The sequence below is a fragment of the Anolis sagrei genome, chromosome Y (assembly GCF_037176765.1).
Source record: "Anolis sagrei isolate rAnoSag1 chromosome Y, rAnoSag1.mat, whole genome shotgun sequence".
NCBI classification, from domain to species: Eukaryota; Metazoa; Chordata; class Lepidosauria; order Squamata; family Dactyloidae; genus Anolis; species Anolis sagrei.
Window position 1 is genome coordinate 2780754 of NC_090035.1, and position 25303 is coordinate 2806056.

Genomic DNA, 25303 nt, shown 5'->3' on the forward strand with positions numbered 1-25303 from the left:
ATGAATCATAATGTAAATATCTGATATGCAGGATGTACTTTCATTCACTGGATGAAATTTGGGACAAAAAATACCCAATACACCCAAATTTGAATACTGGTGGGGTTGGGGGGGGGGGGGGGTTGATTTTGTCATTTGAGAGTTGTAGTTGCAAGGATTTATAGTTCATCTATAATCAAAGAGCATTCTGAACTCCACCAACAATGGAATTGAACCAAACTTGGCACACAGAACTCCCATGACCAACAGAACATACTGGAAGGGTTTGATGGGCATTGACATTGAGATTTGGAGTTATAGTTCACCTACATCTAGAGAGCACTATGGACTTCAACAATGATAGTTCTGGACCAAACTTGTTACAAATACTCAATATGTCCAAATGTTCACACTGGTGGAATTTAGGGAAAATAGATCTTGACATTTCAGAGCTGTAGTTGCTGGGATTTATAGTTCATCTAAAATCAAAGAGCATTCTGAACCTCACGAATGACAGAATTGGACCAAACGTCCCACACAGAACCCCCATGACCAGCAGAAAATACTGTGTTTTCTAATGGTCTTTGGTGACCCCTCTGACACCCCCTCGCAACCCCTCCAGGGGTCCCGACCCTCAGGTTGAGAAACACTGGTCTAGAGGCATTCTCTCCTGACGTTTCGCCTGCATCTATGGCAAGCATCCTCAGAGGTGATGAGGATTGTGGGAGTTGACGTCCAAAACCCCTGGAGGGAGAGCCCAAGTAGGCCTAGGCCTGGTCCAGATTCTTGGGCTCTCCCTCCAGGGGTTTTGGACTTCAACTCCCACAATCCCTAACAGGGACTGTGGGAGTTGAAGTCCAAAACCCCTGGAGGGAGAGCCCAAGTAGGCCTAAGCCTGGTCCAGATTCTTGGGCTCTCCCTCCAGGAGTTTTGGACTTCAACTCCCACAATCCCTAACAGGGATTGTGGGAGTTGAAGTCCAAAACCCTTGGAGGGAGAGCCCAAGTTGGCTTAGGCCTGTTCCAGATTCTTGGGCTCTCCCTCCAGGAGTTTTGGACTTCAACTCCCACAATCCCTCTTGGAGCGAGAGCCCAAGTAGGCTTAGGCCTGGTCCAGATTCGAGTTTATAAGTCCTGAGTTCAGAGTACTGTCGAAGGCTTTCATGGCTGGAATCACTAGGTTCTTGTGGGTTTTTTCGGGCTATATGGCCATGTTCTGGAGGCATTCTCTCCTGACGTTTCACCTGCATCTATGGCAAGCATCCTCAGAGGTAGTGAGGTCTGTTGGAATTAGGACAATGGGTTTATATATCTGTGGAATGACCAGGGTGGGACAAAGGACTCTTCTCTGCTGGAGCTAGGTGGGAATGTTTCAACTGACCACCTTCATTAGCATATAATGGCCTGGGTTGTTGTAGGTTTTTTTGGGCTACATGGCCATGGTCTAGAGGCATTTTCTCCTGACGTTTCGCCTGCATCTATGGCAAGCATCCTCAGAGGTAGTGAGGTCTGTTAGAACTAGGAAAATGGGTTTATATATCTGTGGAATGACCAGGGTGGGACAAAGGACTCTTGTCTGCTGGAGTCCAAAATCCCTTAAGGGAGAGCCCAAGTTGGCCTAGACCTGGTCCAGATTCTTCTTCCTCGAGTTTATAAGTCCTGAGTTCAAAGAGAGCTTTGAATGTCCTTCCTAAAGCCCATTAGAACGTTAAGAGTTAATAGGGAAAGCAGGATTGCCGTAAAGGGGGGGGGGTTCGCCATAAAGCGAGTGGGACAAAGGACTCTTCTCTGCTGGAGCTAGGTGTGAATGTTTCAACTGACCACCTTCATTAGCATATAATGGCCTGGGTTGTAGGTTTTTTTGGGCTACATGGCCATGGTCTAGAGGTATTTTCTCCTGACGTTTCGCCTGCATCTATGGCAAGCATCCTCGGAGGTAGTGAGGTCTGTTGGAAGTAGGACAATGGGTTTATATATCTGTGGAATGACCAGGGTGGGACAAAGGACTCTTGTCTGCTGGAGCTAGGTGTGAATGTTTCAACTGACCACCTTCATTAGCATATAATGGCCTGGGTTGTTGTAGGTTTTTTCGGGCTATATAGCCATGGTCGAGAGGCATTCTCTCCTGACGTTTCGCCTGCATCTATGGCAAGCATCCTCAGAGGTAGTGAGGTCTGTTGGAATTAGGACAATGGGTTTATATATCTGTGGAATGTCCAGGGTGGGACAAAGGACTGTTCTCTGCTGGAGCTAGGTGTGGATGTTTCAACTGATCACCTTCATTAGCATTTGAAGGCCTGGCTGAGCCTGGGAAAATCTGAGTTCAAACTTTAAGGTTTCTTTAAGAAGAGAGCTTTGAATGTTCCTCCTAAAGCCCACCAGAACGTTAAGGGTTAATAGGGGAAGCTGGATTGCCGTAAAGCGAGATCCGCCGCAAAGCGAGGTCGCAAAAGCGCCGCGAGGAGCCGGGCGCGTGCTTAGCAACGGTGCGCTGCCCTAGCAACGCGGCCTAGTCTCGAGGAAGGCGGCGTTGGAGTAGAGTGGGCCAGCATGTCGGGGCCGTCCGGGGACCCGCAGGCGCGGCGGGCGTGGGCGGCTTCGCTGGGGCAGGCGCTGAAGGCGGAGGGTCCCCGCGGGGCGCGCCTGGAGGCCTTGTCCGGCTTGGGGGCGGCCTTGTCCTCAGGGGAGCGCGGGGAGGCGGCCTTCCCGGCGGAGGATCTGGAGCGCCTGGTGCTGAGGCCTCTCCTCCGCTGCGCCCTCTCCGACCCGGCCGAGCGGTGCCGCGAGGAGGCTTTGGCGCTGCTCCGGCGGGCTTTGGGACTCGGAGATGGGCAAGGCCTCTCGCCCTTGGCCTCGTCCGCCCTGCCCGTGGTGGTGCCGGCGCTGGCGCAGCGGTTGTGCCAAGGCGAGGCCGGCCAAGGCCAAGGCCAAGGCGAGTCCTGCGAGGAGCTCCGCCTGGGCCTGCTCCAGCTCCTCTCCGCCCTGCTCGGCGCCTGCCAGGGCCCGGCCTTGGTGCCCTACCTGCCCGACGCCGCCCCCGCCTTCCGAGCCGCCCTCCGAGACCCCTTCCCGGCCGCCCAAAGACAGGCCTGCGCCGCCATCGCTTCCATCGCCCGCGCCGCCCCAGGTGAACCCCCAGTTAGAGATAATCATCATCATCATCATCATCATAATGTTCCTGGGAGTTTCTCGGACTATATTCCAGAAGCATTCTCTCCTGACGTTTCGCCCACATCTAGGACAGGCATCCTCAGAGGTGGTGAGGATTTCCCCCAGGCAGGAAGCAGCCAGGCGTTGAAGCTGCAAGTGTTCTGGAACAGCTGTTCCAGGAGCTCCAGTTTTATTTGCTTTGAATTAAATGTTGGTTTGCAATCCCAGGCTTGGGATTTTGCAGTAGGGTGGCTTCCTGTTGTAGTGTGCAATCATAGGGCAAGCCACCTGTCTATTACAGTTAGGATCCCTGGTCCCACCCCTCTCTGGGTTTTTTGGAGGGAAGGGGCCATTTTTCACTTAGTCTCAGCAAAGGAAGTCAATGCAGAGGATGTATACATCCTTTGGCTGCATTCATAGGGCAAGCCACCTGTCAATAATAGTTAGGATCCCTGGTCCCGCCCCTCTCTGGGTTTTTTGGAGGGAAGGGGCCATTTTTCAGTTAGTCTCAGCAAAGGAAGTCAATGCAGAGGATGTATACAGATGTCCTCCTGTGCAAAGGCTTTGTCCCTTAAGACTTTCTGGGGGAGAACAGTCTTGAGAGCCCCTAAAGATTCCCAAAGGTTCCGGGGAAACAGCCTTACAGCCCTGAGGAATTCCGGAGGGAATAACAGCTCTAACCATCAAAGCAGCTAAGTGATTACAAGCCTTTTGATAGGTTCGCTCGGCGTGGAGACACAGTTCAGCCCGGTATTATTATTATTATTATTATACTTTATTTGTACCCCGCTAGCATCTCCCGAAGGATTCGATGCGGCTTACACAGGCCGAGGCCTCAACACACAACACAACAATACAATCTAAGCAAATCAAACAATTAAAAACAGAATAAAGCAAAATAAACAACAGGCACAATACACTAAACACAATAAAACTGGGCCGGGCCAGAGCAATGGGTACAAGATTAAAAGTGCTGATGTGACAGGAGGTGTATATAGGGCTTCCAGGGCAAGTGCGATGTGCGATGTGCAGCAATCCTTGGTTCTGATAAAGTGCTTATGGGACTTGGTAGTGGAGATTTCCTAATCTGGGAAGGCGCATCGGAAAAGCCAGGTCTTCACGTTCTTTCTGAAGACTGCCAATGTAGGGGCCTGTCTAAGGTCTTTGGGGAGGGTGTTCCAGAGTCGGGGGGGGCACCACGGAAAAGGCCCTGTCCTGCGTCCCCACCAAGCTCGCTTGCGACGCCAGTGGGATCACGAGCAGGGCCTCTCCAGATGACCGAAGAGATGGTAGCGAATCCACATCAATAAGGTTTAGGTTCACAGCATCCTGGGAGGAGCTAGAAAGGGGAATTTTCCTTTAAACAAGGTTTTTTGAAGATAGTGCCTGTTCCCTGTGAACAAGATTGCAAGAGCCAAGAAATTGTTAAGAAAGTTTTACAATTCCTGTTTGTTCATCAATAAAAGACTGTTATATTTAAGCTCAAGCCTCATAAAGACTGTTTAATAAGGGAAATTTCTCTAAAGGCTTCTTTTCGGGGGCCCTGGCTTCCTGCTGGATTCAACCCATACATCCTCTCTTAAAGGCACTTCATTTCAGGTCCAGCGGTGACAGAACAACAACAATAATAATAAAAAAAACTTTATTTGTACCCTGCTACCATCTCCCCAAGGGACTCGTTGCAGCTTACATGAGGCCAAGCCCACAGCACATCAATAAACAAAAGCAATGACAAATAATCAATACAAAACAGTTAAAATAAAACTCAAAACCAAAATATACACAATAAGCAATAAACAATAACAATAGCATACAGCATTTAAAAACCTATGGCCAGGCCAAATGTAATAATTAAAATTTTAAATGCTGGGCATGAACAAGGTAGAGTAAACTAGGATAGGGTTTTTAAAGAAAGATGACGGCACGCAGACAATCCTAAATCAATCCTAATCCAATGCTAATCAATAATAATAATAATAAACTTTATTTATACCCCACCACCATCTTCCCAATAGGGACTCAGAGCGGTTTACATAAGGCCCAGCCCGAGCAACAATTACAACAAAGAAAACCAAAACACAACCTTAAACACAAACAATAAACAATAACATCATAATTACATAATACATGTGGATACGTAACAATGTGAAAATTACAATAGACAGGCGCAGTGACAATGGGCGGGCTACATGTAAGGATTAAAAGACAAACAGCTAATTTGCGGATTCGCCGCCCGCTCCACCCCAGGGGAACCTGAAGATGATAACAATAAAAATAATAATAAGGTTTCTGGGAGTTTCCAAGGCTATCTGGCCATATTCCAGAAGCATTCTCTCCTGACGTTTCGCCCACATCTAGGACAGGTATCCTCTGAGGTGGTGAGGATTTCCCCCAGGCAGGAAGCAGCCAGGCTTTGAAGCTGCAAGGCCATTGGAGAGTGACCATTTATCCCATTTCTGTTTGCGCCATATAAATAAAGATGATGATGATGATGATGATGATGATTATTATTATTATTATTTTGTCATGCCAGAAGTGACTTGAGAAACTGCAAGTCGCTTCTGGTATGAGAGAATTGGCCGTCTGCAAGGATGTTGCCCAGGGGTACATTGCCTGGATGTTTTGATGTGTTACCATCCTTGTGGGAGGCTTCTTTTCTGTCCCCGCATGAGGAGCTGGAGCTGATAGAGGGAGCTCATCCGTGCTCTCCCTGGATTCGAACCTGCGACCTGTCGGTCTTCAGTCCTGCCGACAGAGGGGTTTAATCCACTGCGCCACCGGGGGCTCCATTATTATTATTATTAATTCAATGTTAATCAAGCTGGCCAACTGCAACATTCACACCTGCTTCAAGCAGACAGTTCTTTCTCCCACCCTGGACATTATTTCACAGGGAGATATATATATATATACACACACACACATATATATATGTGTGTGTGTATATATTTTCTGTGCAACCCTCTGAGACCCCTTCCCGCCCACACAGAGGCAGGCCATCGCCGCCTCTGCCCGCGCCGCCCCAATTAAACCCGAAGATGATAATAATAATAATAATAATAAGGTTTCTGGGAGTTTCCCAGACTATCTGGCCATATTCCAGAATCATTCTCTCCTGATGTTTTGCCCACATCTAGGACAGGCATCCTCAGAGGTTGTGAGGATTCCCCCAGGGAGGAAGCAGCCAGTCTTTGAAGCTGCTCGGCAATTCAGTTCTAATCAAGTTGGCCAACTGCAACATTCACACCCGCCTGAAGCAGAAAAGAGTTCTTTCTTCCACCCTGGACATTATTTCACAGGGATGGGACACACACGTGTGTGTGTGTGTGTGTAGGTTGGCAAAAGATAGAGCTCACCCTGGTCCCTGGATTTGAAACAGTGACCTTTAGGTCAGCAAGTTCAGCAGCTCAGCGGTTTAACCCACTGCGCCACCGGGTGTTCCAGTAGTGCAATAGATGCGAGTAAAAACAGTATATGACAATGTAGACACATGTAATTTCTTGTTACGTGGTGTAAAGTAGAAAATGAGACTGGATATTTTATTTTCCATCCTAGAACATTTTCACCTGCAATCGGAAAGCTTCATTGGCCCTTTGATGCAAGCCATTTCCCACCAGCATTATCGGGTCCGTGTTGCTGTCATTCAGGCCACAGGAGCAGTGATTCAGTTTGGCAATGCGAAGTCTCTGGACGATGTGCTCTCCCACCTGGCCCAACGGTGTTTTGACGACATCCCACAGGTAACCTCTTAATTCAGTCAGTCTTGCTTTACAACAACGGGGTGGGGAGTGTTTGACCTATCAGATCAGAGTTTTCCAAATGGTGTGTCAGGACACACTAGTGTGTCACATGTAGTACTTAGGCATGTCACCTGAAAAACGCTTTCCTCCCCATGTACATGCCTGCTCCTACAAACAAATCAGAGCCAGGGAGAGCGAGGAGGAGGAGGAAGGGACCCCCAAAGGGCATCTAGTCCAACCCCTTTTAGGCACAGTTAGAGCACCTACCTCTAAAGAGCCGTAATCGCTACAGAAGTTGAGTGCTGATGCTGTTTGATTGACTTGCAGTAATTATCACTAAAATTGATAAGTTTTTAATTAAGAAAAGAAAATGTTGACAGCAATGTTTGTGATGAACCACATGGAGCAGGGAACTACACAAGAATCAGCAGTAGCGCATAAGATGTGTGAAGGAAACAATTCCAACGCTTGTATAAACAGTAAACATTATATGAAACACAGAGACAGACACATATTGTGTGAAAATCATATGAGAGGTTGGTTTACCCTCTTGCTTGCTAGTGAAACTGAATTGCAGTGTTGCAAAAGGATGCATGTCTAGCAAGCATGTCACCAACATGACAAGTTTGGAAAACTCTTCTCGAGAGGTTACTAGACTGCCATTCCCATCATCCTTTCCCATTGTCCGTGTTGGTTTACCCTCTTGCTTGCTAGTAAAACTGAATTGCGGTGTCGCAAAAGGATGAATGTCTAACAAGCGTGTCACCAACACCCCAAGTTTGGAAAACTCTTCTCAAGAGATTACTAGACTGTCACTTGCATAATCTTTTCCCATTGTCCCTGCTGGTCCACCCTCTTGCTTGCTAGTAAAAGCAAATTACGGTGTTGCAAAAGGATGCATGTCTAACAAGCATGTCATCAACATGAGAAGTTTGGAAAACTCTTCTCCAAAGGTTACTAGACTGCTACTCCCATCATCCTTTGTTATTGTCTGTGCTGATTTACCCTCTTGCTTGCTAGTGAAACTGAATTGTGGTGTTGCAAAAGGATGTATGTCTAACAAATGTGGCACCTTCATGACGAGTTTGGAAAGCTCTTCTCTAGGGTTACTAAACTGCCATTCCCATCATCCTTTCCCATTGTCTGTGCTGGTTTACTCTCTTGCTTGCTAGTAAAACAGAATTACGGTGTCACAAAAGGATGAATGTCTCACACCCGTATCATCCTTTCCCATTGTCTGTGCTGGTTTACCCTCTTGCATGCTAGTAAAACTGAATTGTGGTGTTGCAAAAGGATGTATGTCTAATAAACGTGTCATCAACCCACCAAGTTTGGAAAATTCTTCTCCATAGGTTACTTGACTGTCACCCATATCATCTTTTCTCATTGTCTGTGCTGGTTTACCTTCTTGCTTGCTAGTTAAACTAAATTACGGTGTCGCAAAAGGATGCATGTCTAGCAAGTGTGTCACCAACATGACAAGTTTGGAAATCAATTCTCCAGAGGTTAATAGACTGCTACTCCCATCATCCTTTCCCAGTGTTGTACTGGTTTACCCTCTTGCTTGCTAGTAAAACTGAATTGCGGTGTCGCAAAAGGATGAATGTCTAACAAGCGTGTCACCAACACCCCAAGTTTGGAAAACTCTTCTCAAGAGATTACTAGACTGTCACTTGCATAATCTTTTCCCATTGTCCCTGCTGGTCCACCCTCTTGCTTGCTAGTAAAAGCAAATTACGGTGTTGCAAAAGGATGCATGTCTAACAAATGTGTCACCAACATGACAGGTTTGGAAATCAATTCTCCAGAGGTTAATAGACTGCTACTCCCATCATCCTTACCCATTGTCTGTGCTGGCTAGAGATGCTGAGGAGACACCTTTACTAGGAGACATAACGTTAACACTGGGTATTTGGACAGTCTTTCGTTCTTCTATTAATTGAGTAACTGTTAGCTAGTATTCATTGTTCCACAAGAAACATCCACCTGTACTTCTCATTTCATTCTCTCAGAGCATGTGATCTGGCTTTTGGGTATTCCACAAATCTCATTATTATTATTATTATTATTATTATTATTATTATTTCCCTGTTTTGAAGACCTTGCTTGAAAGAGAACCCAAGATCCTGACAAGACCTAGTAGGATGGTTTTGTAGTACAGCAGCCTGACTTAATATTGGGTGGAAATGGAATCGACTCCTTTTCTTTTCTTCCTTGTCCTTTCCTAGGTGAGGGAGGCTGTGATCAGTGTCATTGGAGAGTGGCTGCTACACCTTCGGGATAGATATTCTTATTTTCACAAGTTAATTCCTCTGCTGCTCAGTGGCCTGACTGATGAAATGCATGAGAACAAGTAAGCAGACTCAAGAGTACACCAGCATATGAGAATGCAAAGATTGAGGCTAATCCGTTTGGGAAGCGACTGGCCCCTTCCACACAGCTGCACACAATCCACATTAAACTGAATTATATGCCAATGTGGACTCAGCTAATCCAGTTCAAAGCAGATGTTATGTCTTATCTGCTTTGATATTCTAGGTTATATGGCTGTGTGGAAGGGCTCATTGAGGCTCTTTCTACACTGCCATATAATCCAGTTCAAAGCAAATAATCTCGATTTTATATGACAGTGTAGAAGGGGCCTAAATAAATACATTGAATAATAAATATTATCATAATTGTGTTGTTGAAGGCTTTCGTGGCCAGAATCACTTGGTTTCAGTGAGTTTTCCGGGCTTTCTGGCCATGTTCCAGAAGCATTCTCTCCTGACTTTTCGCCCACATCTCTGGCAGGCATTCTCTGAAGTTGTGAGGTCTGTTGGAAACTAGGCAAGTAGGGCTTATATATCTGTGGAATGATGTCCAGGGTGGGAGAAAGAACTCTTGTTTGTTGGAGGCAAGTGTGAATGTTGCCATTGGCCACCCAATTTTGGTGATTTATTTATTGTGTCAGGCAACCGAACAGTTGTATTACTTTTTTGACAGAACAAACAAACATACATACAAAAGACACAGAGTTTGCAAGCTTGGTAGTTGATTAGATGTCCTTTGACCAGTATCTGGCCACTTGGAGTGCCTCTGATGTTGCCTCAAGGAGGTCCTCCCTTGTGCATCATGTGGCAGGGCTCAGGTTGCATTGCAGCAGGTGGTCAGTGGTTTGCTCTTCTCCACACTCGCATGTCGTGGATTCCACTTTGTGGCCCCATTTCTGAAGGTTGGCTCTGCATCTCGTGGTGCCAGAGCGCAGTCTGTTCAATGCCTTCCAAGTCGCCCAGTCTTCTGTGTGCCCAGGAGGGAGTCTCTCATTGGGTATCAGCCATTGGTTGAGGGTTTGGGTTTGAGCCTGCCACTTTTGGACTCTCGCTTTCTGAGGTGTTCCAGCGAGTGTCTCTGTGGATCTTAGAAAACTATTTCTTGATTTAAGTCGTTGACGTGCTGGCTGATATCCAAACAAGGGATGAGCTGGAGGTGTCTCTGCCTTGGTCCTTTCACTATTGGCTGCAACTTCCCGGTGGATGTCAGGTGGTGCAATACCGGCTAAGCAGTGTAATTTCTCCAGTGGTGTAGGGGGCAGGCACCCCGTGATAATGCCCATGTGGTGAGATGTGTTCCACACTGGGCATGCATACTCAGCAGCAGAGTAGCATAGCGCAAGGGCAGATGTCTTCACTGTGTCTGGTTGTGATCCCCAGGTTGTGCCAGTCAGCTTTCGCATGATATTGTTTCTAGCACCCACTTTTTGCTTGATGTTCAGGCAGTACTTCTTGTAGGTCAGAGCACGGTCCAGAGTGACTCCCAGGTATTTGGGCGCGCTGCAATGATCCAGTGGGATTTTTACGTACCCAATTTTGGTGATGAACTCCATTGAAGTGTTGATGGGCCTCAGTTGTGATTTCTTATCAGCTGAACACATGAAAAGTGTTGGGTTTGAACTGAGCTCAGGTGATGTGAAGGTTGCCAAAGGCCATAAATCAGTTCTGATCCATTAATACATGCAAACGGTTATTTAATACTAAAACAAATACAGAAATTATTTGCATGTTAGAGTTTACCTGTAAGGAGTGAGATCACCTATAAGGTGTGGATGCTTCCAGATCAATTCCAGACTGAATCTATTGTTCAATTTCTAAACAGGCTCTACTTTTTAAATAGTTAATTGTAAACAACTTGAACGTGAGGCCTGTAACGGACACTTTGAAATGCCTTTGTTTTCCACTTAGGGAGCTGGCTCTCACTTACTGGAAGAGAATAGGTTTGCAGTGGGAAAAAGAAAATGAAGAGGATATTAAGGATAAGCTTGACTTCTATTCTGCACCGCCTTATTATCCTCCAGGACGTGAGTATACGAGGAACGGCCCGGGACTGGGCAAGTCGACACTCTCCATGCCATGTTCACCTGCTTGAAAGCAGGTCATTGAAGCTCTGTATCTTAACTCCAAACAGAAGTATTCCAAAATAGTTGAAAATACTGTATATATTCGAGAATAAGGCGGGGTTTTCAGCCCCTTTTTAGGTTGAAAAAGCCCCCCCACCCCCTTGGCTTATACTCAAGTCAAGGCTAGCAGGTGGCGACTACTGGGTGGCATATGTTCTGTATCAGAAACTAGAGCTGATGTGGTCTGTCCAATGCAGTTTTCTGAATCAGCACCTCAAATAACCAAACCAAATCTAAAGTGGACCAAAAACTGGTTCGTAACCCTTTTGGTACTAATGTTGGTGAGTGGTCCCTGGTCAAAGTGGTCCCGGATCACTGCTGTAGACAGAGAACTTGCAATAGCACCCTCAAGATCAGTATTCCTCAACCTTCCTAATGCCTTGACCCCTTAACACAGTTCCTCCTGTTGTGTTGACCCCCAACCATAACATTATTTCCATTGCTACTTCATAACTGCCATTTTGCTACTGTTATGAATTGTCATGTAAATATCTGGTATGCAGGATGGATTTTCATTCACTGGACCACATTTGGCACAAATACCCAATACGCCCAAATTTGAATATTGGTGGGATTGGGGGGGGGATTAATTTTGTCATTTGGGAGTTGTAGTTTCTGGGATTTATAGTTCACTTACAATCAAAGAGCATTCTGAACTCCTCCAACAATGGAAGTGAACCAAACTTGGCACACAGAACCCCCATGACCAACAGAAAATACTGGAAGGGTTTGGTGGGCATTGACTTTGAATTTGGAAGTTGTAGTTCACCTACATCCAGAGAGCACTGTGGATTCAAACAGTGATGAATCTGGACCAAACTTGGCACAAGCACTCAATATGCCCAAATGTGAACACTGATGGAGTTTGGGGAAAATAGACCTTGACATTTGGGAGTTGTAGTTGCTTGGATTTATAGTTCACCTACAATCAAAGAACATTCTGAACCTCACCAACACTAGAATTGGGCCAAACTTCCCACACAGAACCCCCATAGAAAATGCTGTGTTTTCTGATGGTCTTTGGTGATCTCTCTGACCACCAGGTTGAGAAATGTTGTTCCAGATGCCCTCCAAGGAAAGTACTTAGTAATGACACTAAGACTAATAATTTGAGGTTGAATATCCAGGTGGATGGTGGAGGGTAAAGAAGAGGTGGTGGTAATGCTGCGTGAGAGAGAGAGCCTGTTCTTTTGCAAAACAAGTCTCGATCACAAGGCTGGGCAGGATCCCAACCACCTCGTCCAACAATTTCTTCACGCCTCATGCCTTCTCATAATAGCATCCCCTCCAAAAAGATTAATTGCAAAATTATAGAACTTTGGAGACATTTGACCTACTTAATTCCAAGTGTTATCTCTTAAGAAGTTTGAAATGGTTTGCAGTAGGGCGTTCTCTATGGTAACTTGAAAATGATCTCAGATCAACTCTTGATATCAGGCCTGGGCAAACTTTGGCCCTCCCTCCGGGTGTTTTGGACTTCAGCTCAAATGTCAAGGGACTTCAGCTCCCACAGTTCCTAACAAATTATTTTCTCTTATAAGTAGGTGCTTCACTATGCTTCTGTATGCTCTTTAGCTTAGGCCAGCGTTTCTCAACATGGGGGTTGGGACCCCTGAGGGGGTCACGAGGGGTGTCAAGATGGCTCTCCAGAGACCACCAGAACACACCGTATTTTTTGTTGGTCAAGGGGGTTCCATGTGGGAAGTTTGGCCCAATTCTATCATTGGTAGCATTCAGAATGCTCTTTGACTGTAGGTGAGCTATACATCCCAGCAACTACAACTCCCAAATGTCAAGGTTTATTTTCCTCCAACTCTACCAGTGTTCACATTTGGGCATATTGAGGATTCTGTTGGCCATAGGGGTTGCATGTGGGAAATTTAGCCCAATTCTATCATTGGTGGGGTTCAGAATTCACTTTGACTGTCAGTGAACTATAAATCCCAGCAACTACAACTCTCAAATGTCAAGGTCCATTTTCCTACAATACTCTATTGAGTATTCTGTTGGCCATAGGGGTTAAATGTGGGCAGTTTGCCTCAATTCTATCATTGGTGGGGTTCAGAATGCTCTTTGACTGTAGGTGAACTATAAATCCCGGTAAATACAACTCCCAAATGTCAAGGTCTATTTTCCTCCAACTCCACCAGTGTTCACATTTGGGTATATTGCCAAGTTTGGTCCAGATCCATCATTGTTTGAGTCCACAGTACTCTTTGGATGTAGGTATTGATTTGAGTTCACAGTGCTCTCTACATATATGTAAACTACAACTCCAAAACTCAAGGTCAGTGCCCACCAAACCCTTCCAGTATTTTCTGTTAGTCATGGGAGTTCTGTGTGCAAAGTTTGGTTCAATTCCATTGTCGGTGGAGTTCAGAATGCTCTTTGATTGTACATGAACTATCATATTGAGTATTGATGCCAAGTTTTGTCCAGATCCATCATTGTTTGAGTCCACAGGGCTCTCTGGATGTAGGTAAACTACAACTCCAAAACTCAAGGTCAAAGCCCACCAAACCTTTCCAGTATTTTCTGTTGATTATGGAAGTTCTGTGTGTCAAGACTGGTTTAGTTCTGTTGTTGGTGGAGTTCGTCATGCTCTTTGATTGCAGGTGAACTATAAATCCCAGCAACTACAACTCCCAAATGACAAAATCAATTGCACCAATATTCAAATTTGGGCATATTGGGTATTTATGCCAAATTTGGTCCAGTGAATGGAAATACATCCTGCATATAAGATATTTACATGACGATTCATAACGGGAGCCAAATTACAGTTGTGAAGTGGCAACGAAAATAATGTTTTGTTTGGGGGTCAGCACAACATGAGGAACTGTATTCAGGGGTCGCAGCATTAGGAAGGTGGAGAACCACTGGCTTAGGGAAAACGCTTCAGGGCTTGCTTGTGTACAGATCCAGTTGTTGATTTGAGTGCCTTGGTGTCAGTGGAAAGATTAAAGTTTGGACATCGTTGTAGAACTTTTTTAAAACAACCTTCTAATAAGACTTCCCTTCTCCCTGAATTCTGTCTCTCTCCCACCTTAGAGACCCGTCCGGAACTGGGATGCCGGGAGCTTGTGATCAGAAACTTGTTCAAAATCCTTCCAGGTCTCTGTCATGACATGACCGATTGGGTGGAAGGCACCAGAATAAAGTCTTCCCAGCTTCTGGTGATACTATTGCAGCATGTGGAGGACCACATCACCCAACACATGGAACCTCTGCTCAGGACTTTGTACCGTGCATGCTCAGAAGACAATAGTACTGTGGTCAGGAATGTGAGTATGGCCATTTCAAAGGAGGGGGCTTTGCCTACAGAAGGCTGAGTAGACTTACCTGTACATTATTTATTTATTTACAGTATTGATATTCTGCCCTTCTCACCCTGCAGGGGACTCAGGGCGGATCACAATGCGCATATACATGGCAAACATTCAATGCCATAGACACACAACATTTATAGACAGACACTCAGAGGCTATTTAATATTCCAGCTTTTCATGAGGTTATTCTGGCCACCAGGGGAGCTGTCTCTTCACTGTCCATTTGTAACAATGATGAAGTACTTCCTCATTTTTTGCATGCTTGCTGGAGATTTTTATGGCCTCCTAAATTAGTCAAATTAGCCTCCCTGCATAAGCGGTATCTAAATTTCCTACTTGACAGATGCAACTGTCTTTCGGGCTGCAAAGGTCGACAGCAAGCTACGCAAATTGGTCGGAAGCTCACTCCGACCTGGGCTGTGTGTGAACCTTTGAACTCATGACCTTTCGGTCAGTGGTGATCTTAATGCAGCTGACTCACAGCCAGCTGCGCCACATTCCCAGTGCAACAACAACAATACTTCTGAATATTTAACAACAGAGCGGCTTACAAGATATATATCATTGAGTTTATTGATTTTTGTGATATAATATATTATTTTGGTCCTTGACTTTCTCGACTTTCTTTTGGTCCATGCCTTCCTGCATGGTGTCTTCTCATGTGTAAGAATGGAGCCAGGATGGTAATCCACTTGGGCATCATCCCCGTTGGATCAGGACGTATAGGAGATTTTAATGGGCACTATTGAGCTAAATATATCTTTGTCGGAGTCTTATCCATCAGTGATGAGATGTTTCAGATCTTAGTTCACCTGGAGCGTTGGCCAAGTAGAGCATTAGCAGCCTCTTAAAAATCATAAGCAGGAGATTAAAGCATAACATGCCGTTAGGGAGCGAAATTCCCTTTTCAGACTCTGCGCAGTTCATGCCCTTTCAGGTTAATTTGGCCTGTTATCTGTTTTGCTCTCTCTGCTGGGTAATCCTCCCACAATACTGAAGGTTGCTTACTCTGGGAGAGGGCCTTAATTAGTTCACAGACATAGCAAGTTTATTTTGGGTTGTTGTAGGTTTTTTCGGGCTACATGGCCATGTTCTAGAGGCATTCTCTCCTGACGTTTCGCCTGCATCTATGGCAAGCATCCTCAGAGGTAGTGAGGACTGTTGGAACTAGGAAAATTGGGTTTCTTTATCTGTGGAATGACCAGGGTGGGACAAAGGACTCTTGGATGTTGGAGCTAGGTGGGAATGTTTCAACTGACCACCTTGATTAGCATTTGATGGCCTGGCAGTGCCTGGGGCAATCTTTTGTTGAGAGGTGATTAGATATCCTTGTTTGTTTCCTCTCTGTTGTTTTGCTGTTGTAATTTTTAATTTTTTTTACTACTGGTAACAGTGGGTTGTTGTAGGTTTTTTCGGGCTATATGGCCATGTTCTGGAGGCATTCTCTCCTGACGTTTCGCCTGCATCTATGGCAAGCATCCTCAGAGGTAGTGAGGTCTGTTGGAACTAGGAAAAGGGGTTTATATATATGTGGAAGGACCAGGGTGGGACAAAGGACTCTTGGATGTTGAAGCTAGGTGGGAATGTTTCAACTGACCACCTTGATTAGCATTTGATGGCCTGGCAGTTGTTTGGTGTGGCTTGTTGGTGACTGGGGCAATCTTTTGTTGAGAGGTGATTAAATGTCCTTGATTGTTTCCTCTCTGTTGTTTTGCTGTTGCAATTTTAGAGTTTTTAAATACTGGTAGCCAGATTTTGTTCATTTTCATGGTTTCCTCCTTTCTGTGGAAATTGTCCACATGCTTGTGGATTTCAATGGCTTCTTTGTGTAGTCTAAAATGGTGGTTGTGAGAGTGGTCTAGCATTTCTGTGTTCTCAAATTATATGCTGTGTCCAGGTTGGACCACTCCAACAACCACCATTTCCAGGTGGAAGGCAGTCCCAGTCCGGGTTGGCTTGACGCGCCTTCTTCCTCTTGGAACGTTTCTCCCTTTCGCCCTACATTTGTCCCTCTTCGAATTCCGCAGCACTGCTGGTCACAGCTGACCTCCAGTTAGAGTGCTCCAGGGCCAGAGCTTCCCAGTTCCCTCTCGGTGCCTCTGCCACAGTTTTTGAGGTTGGCTTTAAGCATCTGTGCTGTTGACGGGAGAGAGAGCAGGGCCTCCCCGGATGATCTTAGATTACGAGGCGGGACGTAGGGGTGGATGCGTTCAGACAAATAAGCTGGGCCAGAACCGTATAGAACCGTATTTAACAACAAGGATGAGAAAACCTGTTTTCTGTTTTGCAAGCTTCTGCTGTAGTGCATGAGCAGATATGAATTGCCTTCAATCATGCTCCATTGCCTTGGACAGAGAAGCGAATATGGTTTGTTTTTATTTTTCCAAGATAGAATGGGAAGCTGGGTTGTCGTCAGTTTTTCGGGCTATATGGCCATGTTCTAGAAGCATTCTCTCCTGACGTTTCGCCTGCATCTATGGCAAGCATCCTCAGAGGTTGTGAAGCTTTTATATTTCTTGAAAATGGTAAAGGAGAGTGACTTATTTCTCATCCCCTTGAATGTAATAGAGGAAAGGGGAGTCTCAAAGGGGCACCTTTAAAGACCCCGAACTAATAAACCCAGCATTGGGGCACGGATTGATAGCTGGAGAAAAGATTCTGTTAACACTGGATGTTGCGTACTTCGGTCTGTGTCTTCAGCTTTGCTTTTAATATTCTGTTTGAAAGGCAGGTGATGAAAGAAGGCATGTGAGCGCGCATTTTGAGCTTTTTCGCTACACGTCAAGAAAACTTGGCCATGCATTTAATCAGGAGTGAGTGAAGGGAGTGGGGAAAAAAAGCCTGTAAGGCAATTCTTCGAGGCATTGAAACAGGGGCAGCCTTGCCTTTGGAAAAACAATCCTATTGAATGGGTTGTTGTAGGTTTTTTCGGGCTATATGGCCATGTTCTAGGGGCATTCTCTCCTAACGTTTCGCCTGCATCCATGGCAAGCATCCTCTGAGGTAGTGAGGTCTGTTGGAACTAGGACAAAGGGTTTCTATATCTGTGGAAAGACCAGGGTGGGGCAAAGAACTCTTGTCTGTTGGAGCTAGATGTGAATGTCTCAACTGACCACCTTATTATTATCATCATTATTATTAACTTTGTATTGTCGAAGGCTTTCATGGCTGGAATCACAAGGTTCTTGTGGGTTTTTTCGGGCTATAGAGCCATGTTCTAGAGGCATTTCTCCTGACGTTTCGCCTGCATCTATGGCAAGCATCCTCAGAGGTAGTGAGGTATTATTAACTTTATTTGTACCCCGCTAACATCTCCCGAAGGACTCGGTGCGGCTTACAAAGGCCAAGGCCCTCAATAAAACAACAGCATAACAAATACAACAATAATAGTAATAATAATAATAATAATAATATGATATTATACTTATATATTTATATTACATGTTATATTACTAATAATATTACAGTATAATTGATATAGTACAATATAGCAATACTTAAAACTGATATTGTACTATGCTAATAATATATTGTATGTATATATACCTTGTAAGCCGCTCTGAGTCCCCTTCGGGGTGAGAAGGGCGGCATATAAATGTCGCAAATAAATAAATAAATAAATAAATAAATAAATAAATAAATCTCAAAAAGCAAACCAATAAACATTAAAGCAATAACAGGAAACATTGATTAGCATTTGATGGCCTGGCAGTGCCTGGGGCAATCTTTTGTTGAGAGGTGACTAGATGCCCTTGTTTGTTTTCTCTCTGTTGTTTTGCTGTTGTAATTTTAGAGGGTTTTTTTAATACTGGTAGCCAGGTTGAACTTGATTGGTGTTTTTGTTCTTATAGTCTGGCCAGCATTGGTGTTTATGCGTGTTTGTGTCTCTCGCAGTGCTTGAAAGCGGCCGAGCTGATTGGCGTCTTTGTCAGCCCAGCGGTGTCTCTGAAGCTAATCCTGTCTGACCTGGAGAAAACACCCGTGGCTTCTGGCCTCATGATCCTCACAGCCGTGATCCACGGCTCCCCACGGAAGGTCCTGCAGCCTCATTTGGCGTACCTAGCCGACAGGCTCTCCCAGCCGGAAATCAGCCAGCGCACCGAAGAGGTAAAGAGAACGCAAAATATGTTTTGCCACCAAACACTCTCCAAGCCTTCTGTATCTTACTTGAAGTTGACCCTAACACTTCATCTAGGCCAGTGGTTCTCAACCTGTGGGTCCCCAGGTGTTTTGACCTACAACTCCCAGAAATTCCAGCCAGTTTGCCAGCTGTAAGGATTTCTGGGAGTTGAAGGCCAAAGCATCTGGGGACCCACAGGTTGAGAACCACTGATCTAGGCCTAGATAGCAGGGATAGGCACTTATGGAAGGATAATCCTCCAGGAGATCTTGGAAGACTGTAAGCCTCATTCCATCTGCTTCAAAAAGGCCTGAATCATGGAGGTGTAGAGCAGGCATAACTCCCATAAATCAGTGGTTCTCAACCTGTGGGTCCCCAGATGCTTTGGCCTTCAACTCCCAGAAATCCTTACAGCTGGCAAACTAGCTGGAATTTCTGGGAGTTGTAGGCCAAAACACCTGGGGCCCTCCCTCCAGGTGTTTTGGCCCTCCCTCCAGGTGTTTTGGACTTCAACTCCCATAATTCCTAACAGGAAGTTGAAATCCAAAACCTCCCTCCTGGCCTTCAGGGAGAAAGTGAAGATGTGGTTGTGGGACCAAGTCTTTGGACAATGATTCCCGGTGCAATAACGAGTTCAGCAGCTCATCAGTTTAACCTGCTGCGCCAACAGGGGCCCAATAATAATAATAATAATAATAATAATAATAATAATAATAATAATGTAATAATAATAATGATAATGATGATGATAATAATAATACCATATATACTCGAGTATAAGCCGACCCGAATATAAGCCGAGGCACCTAATTTTACCACAAAAAACTGGGAAAATGTATTGACTCGAGTATAAGCCGAGGGTGGGGAATGCAGCCGCTACAGGGAAATTTCAACATAAAAATAGATACCTGTCAGGACTCGGTTTCCTGGCCTTGGATGTTGGCGCAAAAAACCGGATTCCTGACATGGAGGACTGATAAGGATTTGCAGCTGGTGGCCTTGGGAGGGGCAGTTAGTGGTTTGGCGGGGAAAATTGAGCGGGATCTTTGGTCGGCGGGAAGAGGGGATTCGAATGTGGGGGAGGGTATATAAGGGCTGACTTGCGTCTGTATGCCAATCCTGGCTTTCATTGTGTATATGCATCCAGTAGTAAAAGTTTCCTGATTGATTACGGATTGGCGTCCTGTGTCCTTTCTGGGAGCGGCTGCTGTGAGCTTACAGATACCAATAATACTGATCTGGCCGGGATGGTCCATGCCTTGGTCACCTCTAGAATGGATTACTGCAATGCGCTCTACGTGGGGCTGCCCTTGAAGACGGCTCGGAAACTTCAATTGGTCCAGCGGGCAGCAGCCAGGATGCTAACCGGGGCTCATTATCAAGAGAGGTCTACCCCTCTGTTTAAGGAGCTCCACTGGCTGCCGTTTATTTTCCGAGCCCAATTCAAGGTGCAAGTGCTCACCTACAAAGCCCTGAACGGTTTGGGACCACCCTACCTGCGTGACCGCATCTCCATCTACGAACCCACACGCTCACTCCGGTCATCTGGGGAGGCCCTGCTCGTGATCCCACCCACGTCGCATGCGCGCTTGGTGGGGACATGGGACAGGGCCTTTTCTGTGGCGGCCCCCCGACTTTGGAACGCCCTCCCAAAAGAGCTTCGACAGGCCCCTACCTTAGCAGCTTTCAGAAAGAACCTAAAAACTTGGCTGTTCCGATGTGCCTTCTCAGATTAGGAATTCCCCATCCCAAGTCCTAGAAGCACTTTAGTACAATTAATATTGCTGCACACCGCACTATTTTCAATCCGACGTTCCTCCTGCCATTTCAGCACTTTTAACCCTGTACCCCATTGCTCTGGCCGGCCCAATTTTTAAAGTGTCTTGATGTATTGTCACTGTTGTTGTTATTCTGCTTAACTATTTTGATTTGCTTTGTTTATTGTTGTGTTATGTTTTTACTGTATTGTGTTCTGAGGCTTCGGCCTATGTAAGCCGCATCGAGTCCCTTGGGAGATGCTAGCGGGGTACAAATAAAATTATTATTATTATTATTATTAATAATAATAATAATAATAATATTACATTAATTTAGGCATCGTTAGGTTAAATGTTTTTGAATATTTACATAAAACTGTAATTCAAGATAAGACTGTCCAACTCTGATTAAACCATTATTCTAACCTTCTTCAAAGTGAATATGCTTACATGCCCTCCAATAATAAAATAATAATGATAATAATGTGAAATAATGAAATGTAATAATAACACTAATAATAGAGTAAAATAATAAATGTAATAATAACAATACAGTAAAATAATAAGTGTAACAATAACAATAATAAATAGAGTAAAATTAATGTAATAATAACAACAATAATAAAATAATAAATGCAATAATAATAATAACAACAACTAAGTTGTTACCCCTCTATTCTGCTTTGGTTAGACCACACCTGGAATATTGTGTCCAATTCTGGGCACCACAATTCAAGAGAGATATTGACAAGCTGGAATGTGTCCAGAGGAGGGCGACTAAAATGATCAAGGGTCTGGAGAACAAGCCCTATGAGGAGCGGCTTAAGGAGCTGGGCATGTTTAGCCTGAAGAAGAGAAGGCTGAGAGGAGATATGATGAGAGCCATGTATAAATATGTGAGAGGAAGCCACAGGGAGGAGGAGGGAGCAAGCTTGTTTTCTGCTTCCCTGGAGACTAGGACGCAATGGAACAACGGCTTCAAACTACAAGAGAGGAGATTCCATCTGAACATGAGGAAGAACTTCCTGACTGTGAGAGCCGTTCAGCAGTGGAACTCTCTGCCCCAGAGTGTGGTAGAGGCTCCTTCTTTGGAAGCTTTGAAACAGAGGCTGGATGGCCATCTGTCAGGGGTGATTTGAATGCAATATTCCTGCTTCTTGGCAGAATGGGGTTGGACTGGATGGCCCATGAGGTCTCTTCCAACTCTTTGATTCTAGGATTCTAAGTAAAATAATAAATAACATTGACTCGAGTATAAGCCGGGGGAGACTTTTTCAGCCTAAAAAAAGGACTGAAAAACTAGGCTTATACTTGAGTATATACAGTAATTATTATTATAGCAGAAACCCCAGAGGTCACCCAGTCCAACCTGCTTCTGCCATGCCGGAAAAGCACATTTAAAGCACCCCCAGCAGATGGTCATCCATCCAGCCTTTGTAATAATAATAATAATAATAATAATAATAATAATAATAATAGCAGCATTAATAGAAGCCCCTCAATTTGCTCCACGGAGCACACTCTGAAAACTGATGGCCTAGGGGGAATTTTGGAGTCCTTGGGGGGCCTTAGGGTCCCAAAACCTGCCCTTCCCTGGCATAGAAGAACCACTTTGAGGGGAGCAGGTGACCCTGCTGGCTCCCACATCCCTTCTTAGGATATTGAGGTGGGTGGAAACAAGCTTTCCAAGGGCAAAGGTACTTGTGTCCACCTGTTTCTGTTTCTAAATTGGCAGGTTTTTTATGTGACGCAGCTGTTGTCGTGTGTGGAAGCCATCGTCGAAGTGTGCCAAGAAGACTGTGGAGAAATCAGCCTCCAGCTCACCAAGGTTCTCATCACCATCATGGCCATCCCGCCCAATGTCGGACATTTACATGTGAAGGTAATATTGACACAACTGTCCTCATGGGCTTCCGTCTTCTGGTTTGGGCAACAAGCCTCCTGGCCTGAGCTGTCTCCAAATAACGCTTCATCTGTATGAAGGATGCAGACGGGTATTTGCACATTGTACATTGTTTGTATGTGACTAATATGTTGTGGTTGTTGTTTTGTTGAAGTCTGATTATTTCTTCAACATTTGTTTATCTTTTCTCTGCCCAACAGTTAGAGGAAACAATGAACACGCTGGCTGAGGTGCAGCAGTTAGCAGGGATTGTCGGCCTCTACCGACAGCATATGGCCCAGCTGATGGAGTGGGTGTCTCTGACTCACCCTCGGTGGACCTGCTACTCCCCAGAATTACTGCAGTTGGATGTCATTGCCACTCATTCAGGTATTGTATTTGGTACTAGTTGTACCCGCCACGCATTGCTGTGGCCAACCTTCCCTCCCTCTTTCTCTTCTTTCTTTCTCTCCTTCCTTCCTTCCTTCCTTCCTTCCTTCCTTCCTTCCTTCTTTCCTTCCTTCCTCTCTCTCCTTCCTTCTTTCTCTTCTTCTTCCCCCCCACCTTTTCTATCCCTCCCTTCCTTCTTTCCTTCCTTCCCTCTTTCCTTCCTCCCTCCTTCCCTTTCTTCTTTCCTTCCTTCCTTCCTTCTTTCCTCCCTCCCTCCCTCCCTCCCTCCCTTCTTTTCTTCTTTCCTTCCCTTTTTCCTTCCTTCCTCCCTCCCTTACTTCTTTCCTTCCTTCCTTCCTTCCCGCTTTCCTTCCTCCCACCCTTCCTTCCTTCCCTCTTTCCTTCCTCTTTCCCTCCCTTCCTTCTTTCCTTCCCTCTTTCCTTCCTCCCGCCCTTCCCTCTTTCCTTCCTCCCTCCCTCCCTCCCTCCCTTCCTTCTTTCCTTCCTTCCTTCCCTCTTTCCTTCCTCCCTCCCTACCTTCCCTCTTCCCTTCCTCCCTCCCTCCCTCCCTCCCTTCCTTCCTTCCGTCCCTCTTTCCTTCCTCCCACCCTTCCTTCCTTCCTTCCCTCTTTCCTTCCTCCCTCCCTTCCTTCTTTCCTTTCTTCCCTCTTTCCTTCCTCCCACCCTTCCTTCCTTCCCTCTTTCCTCCCTCCTTCCCTCCCTCCCTCCCTCCCTTCCTTCCTTCCTTCCTTCCTTCCTTCCTTCCTTCCCTCCCTCCCTCTTTCCTTCCTTCCTCCCTCCCTCCCTTCCTTCCTTCCTTCCTTCCCTCTTTCCTTCCTCCCTCCCTCCCTCCCTCCCTTCCTTCCTTCCCTCCCTCCCTCTTTCCTTCCTTCCTCCCTCCCTCCCTCCCTCCCTTCTTTCCTTCCTTCCTTCCTTCCTTCCTTCCTTCCTTCCTTCCTTCCCTCCTTCCTTCCCTCCTTCCTTCCTTCCTTCCTTCCTTCCTTCCTTCCTCCCTTCCTCCCTTCTTTCCTTCCTCCCTTCCCTCCTTCCCTCTTTCCTTCCTTCCTTCCCCCTTCCCTCCCTCCCTCCCTTCCTCCCTCCCTCCCTCCCTTCCTTCCCTTCCCTTTCCTTCCTTCCCTTTCCTTCCTTCAGTCCTTCCCTCTTTCCTTCCCTCCTTCCCTTTTTTTCTTTCATTCTCTCCTTTCTTCCTTCTCTTCCTCTTCCTCTCCTTCCACCCCCCCTTCTCTTTCCCTTCCTCTTTGTCCCCGTTGTTCCTTCTCTACCTATTCTTGGACTGCAACTCCCAGCATTCCTCCTGATCCACCTATCTATGTAGCTACCTACCTATCTCTATCCATCTGGAGGATTGCTGGGAGTTGCAGTCCAGGAATAGGAAACTGGAAATATGCAGGGATTGGGATGCTCTTAAAGAAATCCAAGGAGAAGAAAGCTTGCAGCTTGGAAGCAGTGCATTTGGATCATTCTCCTCTTCTAAAGGGCCTGGTCTAGAGGATGCTGGGAGCTGTAGTCCGGAAGAGAGTGTGGATATGCTATTGTGTGTTTTGTTTGCTGTGGGAGTCGTTTTTGCGCATGCGCTGTAGCATCTTTTTGCATTTTTGGCTTTTTAAGTCTCTTCTGCTGTGTTTTTCAGTGTTTTTATGAGTGATGGTCACTCGTTGGCCTGATAGGTGTCTTGTGTCCAAATTTGGTGTCACTTCGTCCAGCGGCTACTTTGTGCTTGGTGTTCAAGCAGTGTTTCCTATATGCTACTCATTCAGGTAATATGGAAAGGGCAGGATTAGTGTGAATTCATATATCCTTGAATCTAATTCTCAGTCTTAGGTGTAGAAATGGAGGCCTAGTCAAAATCATTCCCATAACATCGTACACCAGCCCACCCAGTGGCCAAAGTTAGAAGTGAAGCTTCTTTGAAGGGAATGCTTTGCATCTGTAGGTGTTTGTTTATTTTACTTGTTAGTGCAATTAAACCCTACTTCGTCCCTCGGACCCTCTGTCCAGACACATTATATTGCTCTCTTACCCAGTGTTTTTAAACTTTTAATCCTTTCAACCGACTCTGCCCACTACGATTAATTCCCTGCCTTCAAATATTGTGATTTTATATTGTCTGTTGTGTTTATTTATAATGTTAAATGGCCTTTGACCAGTAACTTTGTGTTTTGTTTGTTTGTTTGTTTGTTTGTTTAAAAAATGCTATGCAACTGTTTGGTCTGTTCCTGACACGATAAATAAATAATCATAGAATCATAGAATCAAAGAGTTGGAAGAGACCTCCTGGTCCATCATCCAGTCCAACCCCATTCTGCCAAGAAGCAGGAATATTGCATTCAAATCACCCCTGGCAGATGGCCATCCAGCCTCTGTTTAAAAGCTTCCAAAGAAGGAGCCTCCACCACATTCCGGGGCAGAGAGTTCCACTGCTGAACGGCTCTCACAGTCAGGAAGTTCTTCCTCATGTTCAGATGGAATCTCCTCTCTTGTAGTTTGAAGCCATTGTTCCG

At 45.6% G+C, this 25303-nt stretch overlaps 1 protein-coding gene across 1 annotated transcript in view; it reads left to right on the plus strand.

Moving 5' to 3' along the window:
- Positions 1 to 2477: 2477 nt before the first annotated feature.
- LOC137095427 (dynein axonemal assembly factor 5-like) overlaps positions 2478 to 25303 on the plus strand; it is a 46775-nt gene continuing 23949 nt past the window's right edge. Inside the window, exons 1-8 of the mRNA XM_067462090.1 lie at positions 2478 to 3105; positions 6684 to 6868; positions 9097 to 9221; positions 11089 to 11204; positions 14355 to 14587; positions 18527 to 18739; positions 22245 to 22391; positions 22613 to 22781. Of these exons, the coding sequence (XP_067318191.1) occupies positions 2529 to 3105; positions 6684 to 6868; positions 9097 to 9221; positions 11089 to 11204; positions 14355 to 14587; positions 18527 to 18739; positions 22245 to 22391; positions 22613 to 22781 (1765 nt within the window). The 5' untranslated portion in view covers positions 2478 to 2528. The remainder of the gene's footprint in view (positions 3106 to 6683; positions 6869 to 9096; positions 9222 to 11088; positions 11205 to 14354; positions 14588 to 18526; positions 18740 to 22244; positions 22392 to 22612; positions 22782 to 25303) is intronic.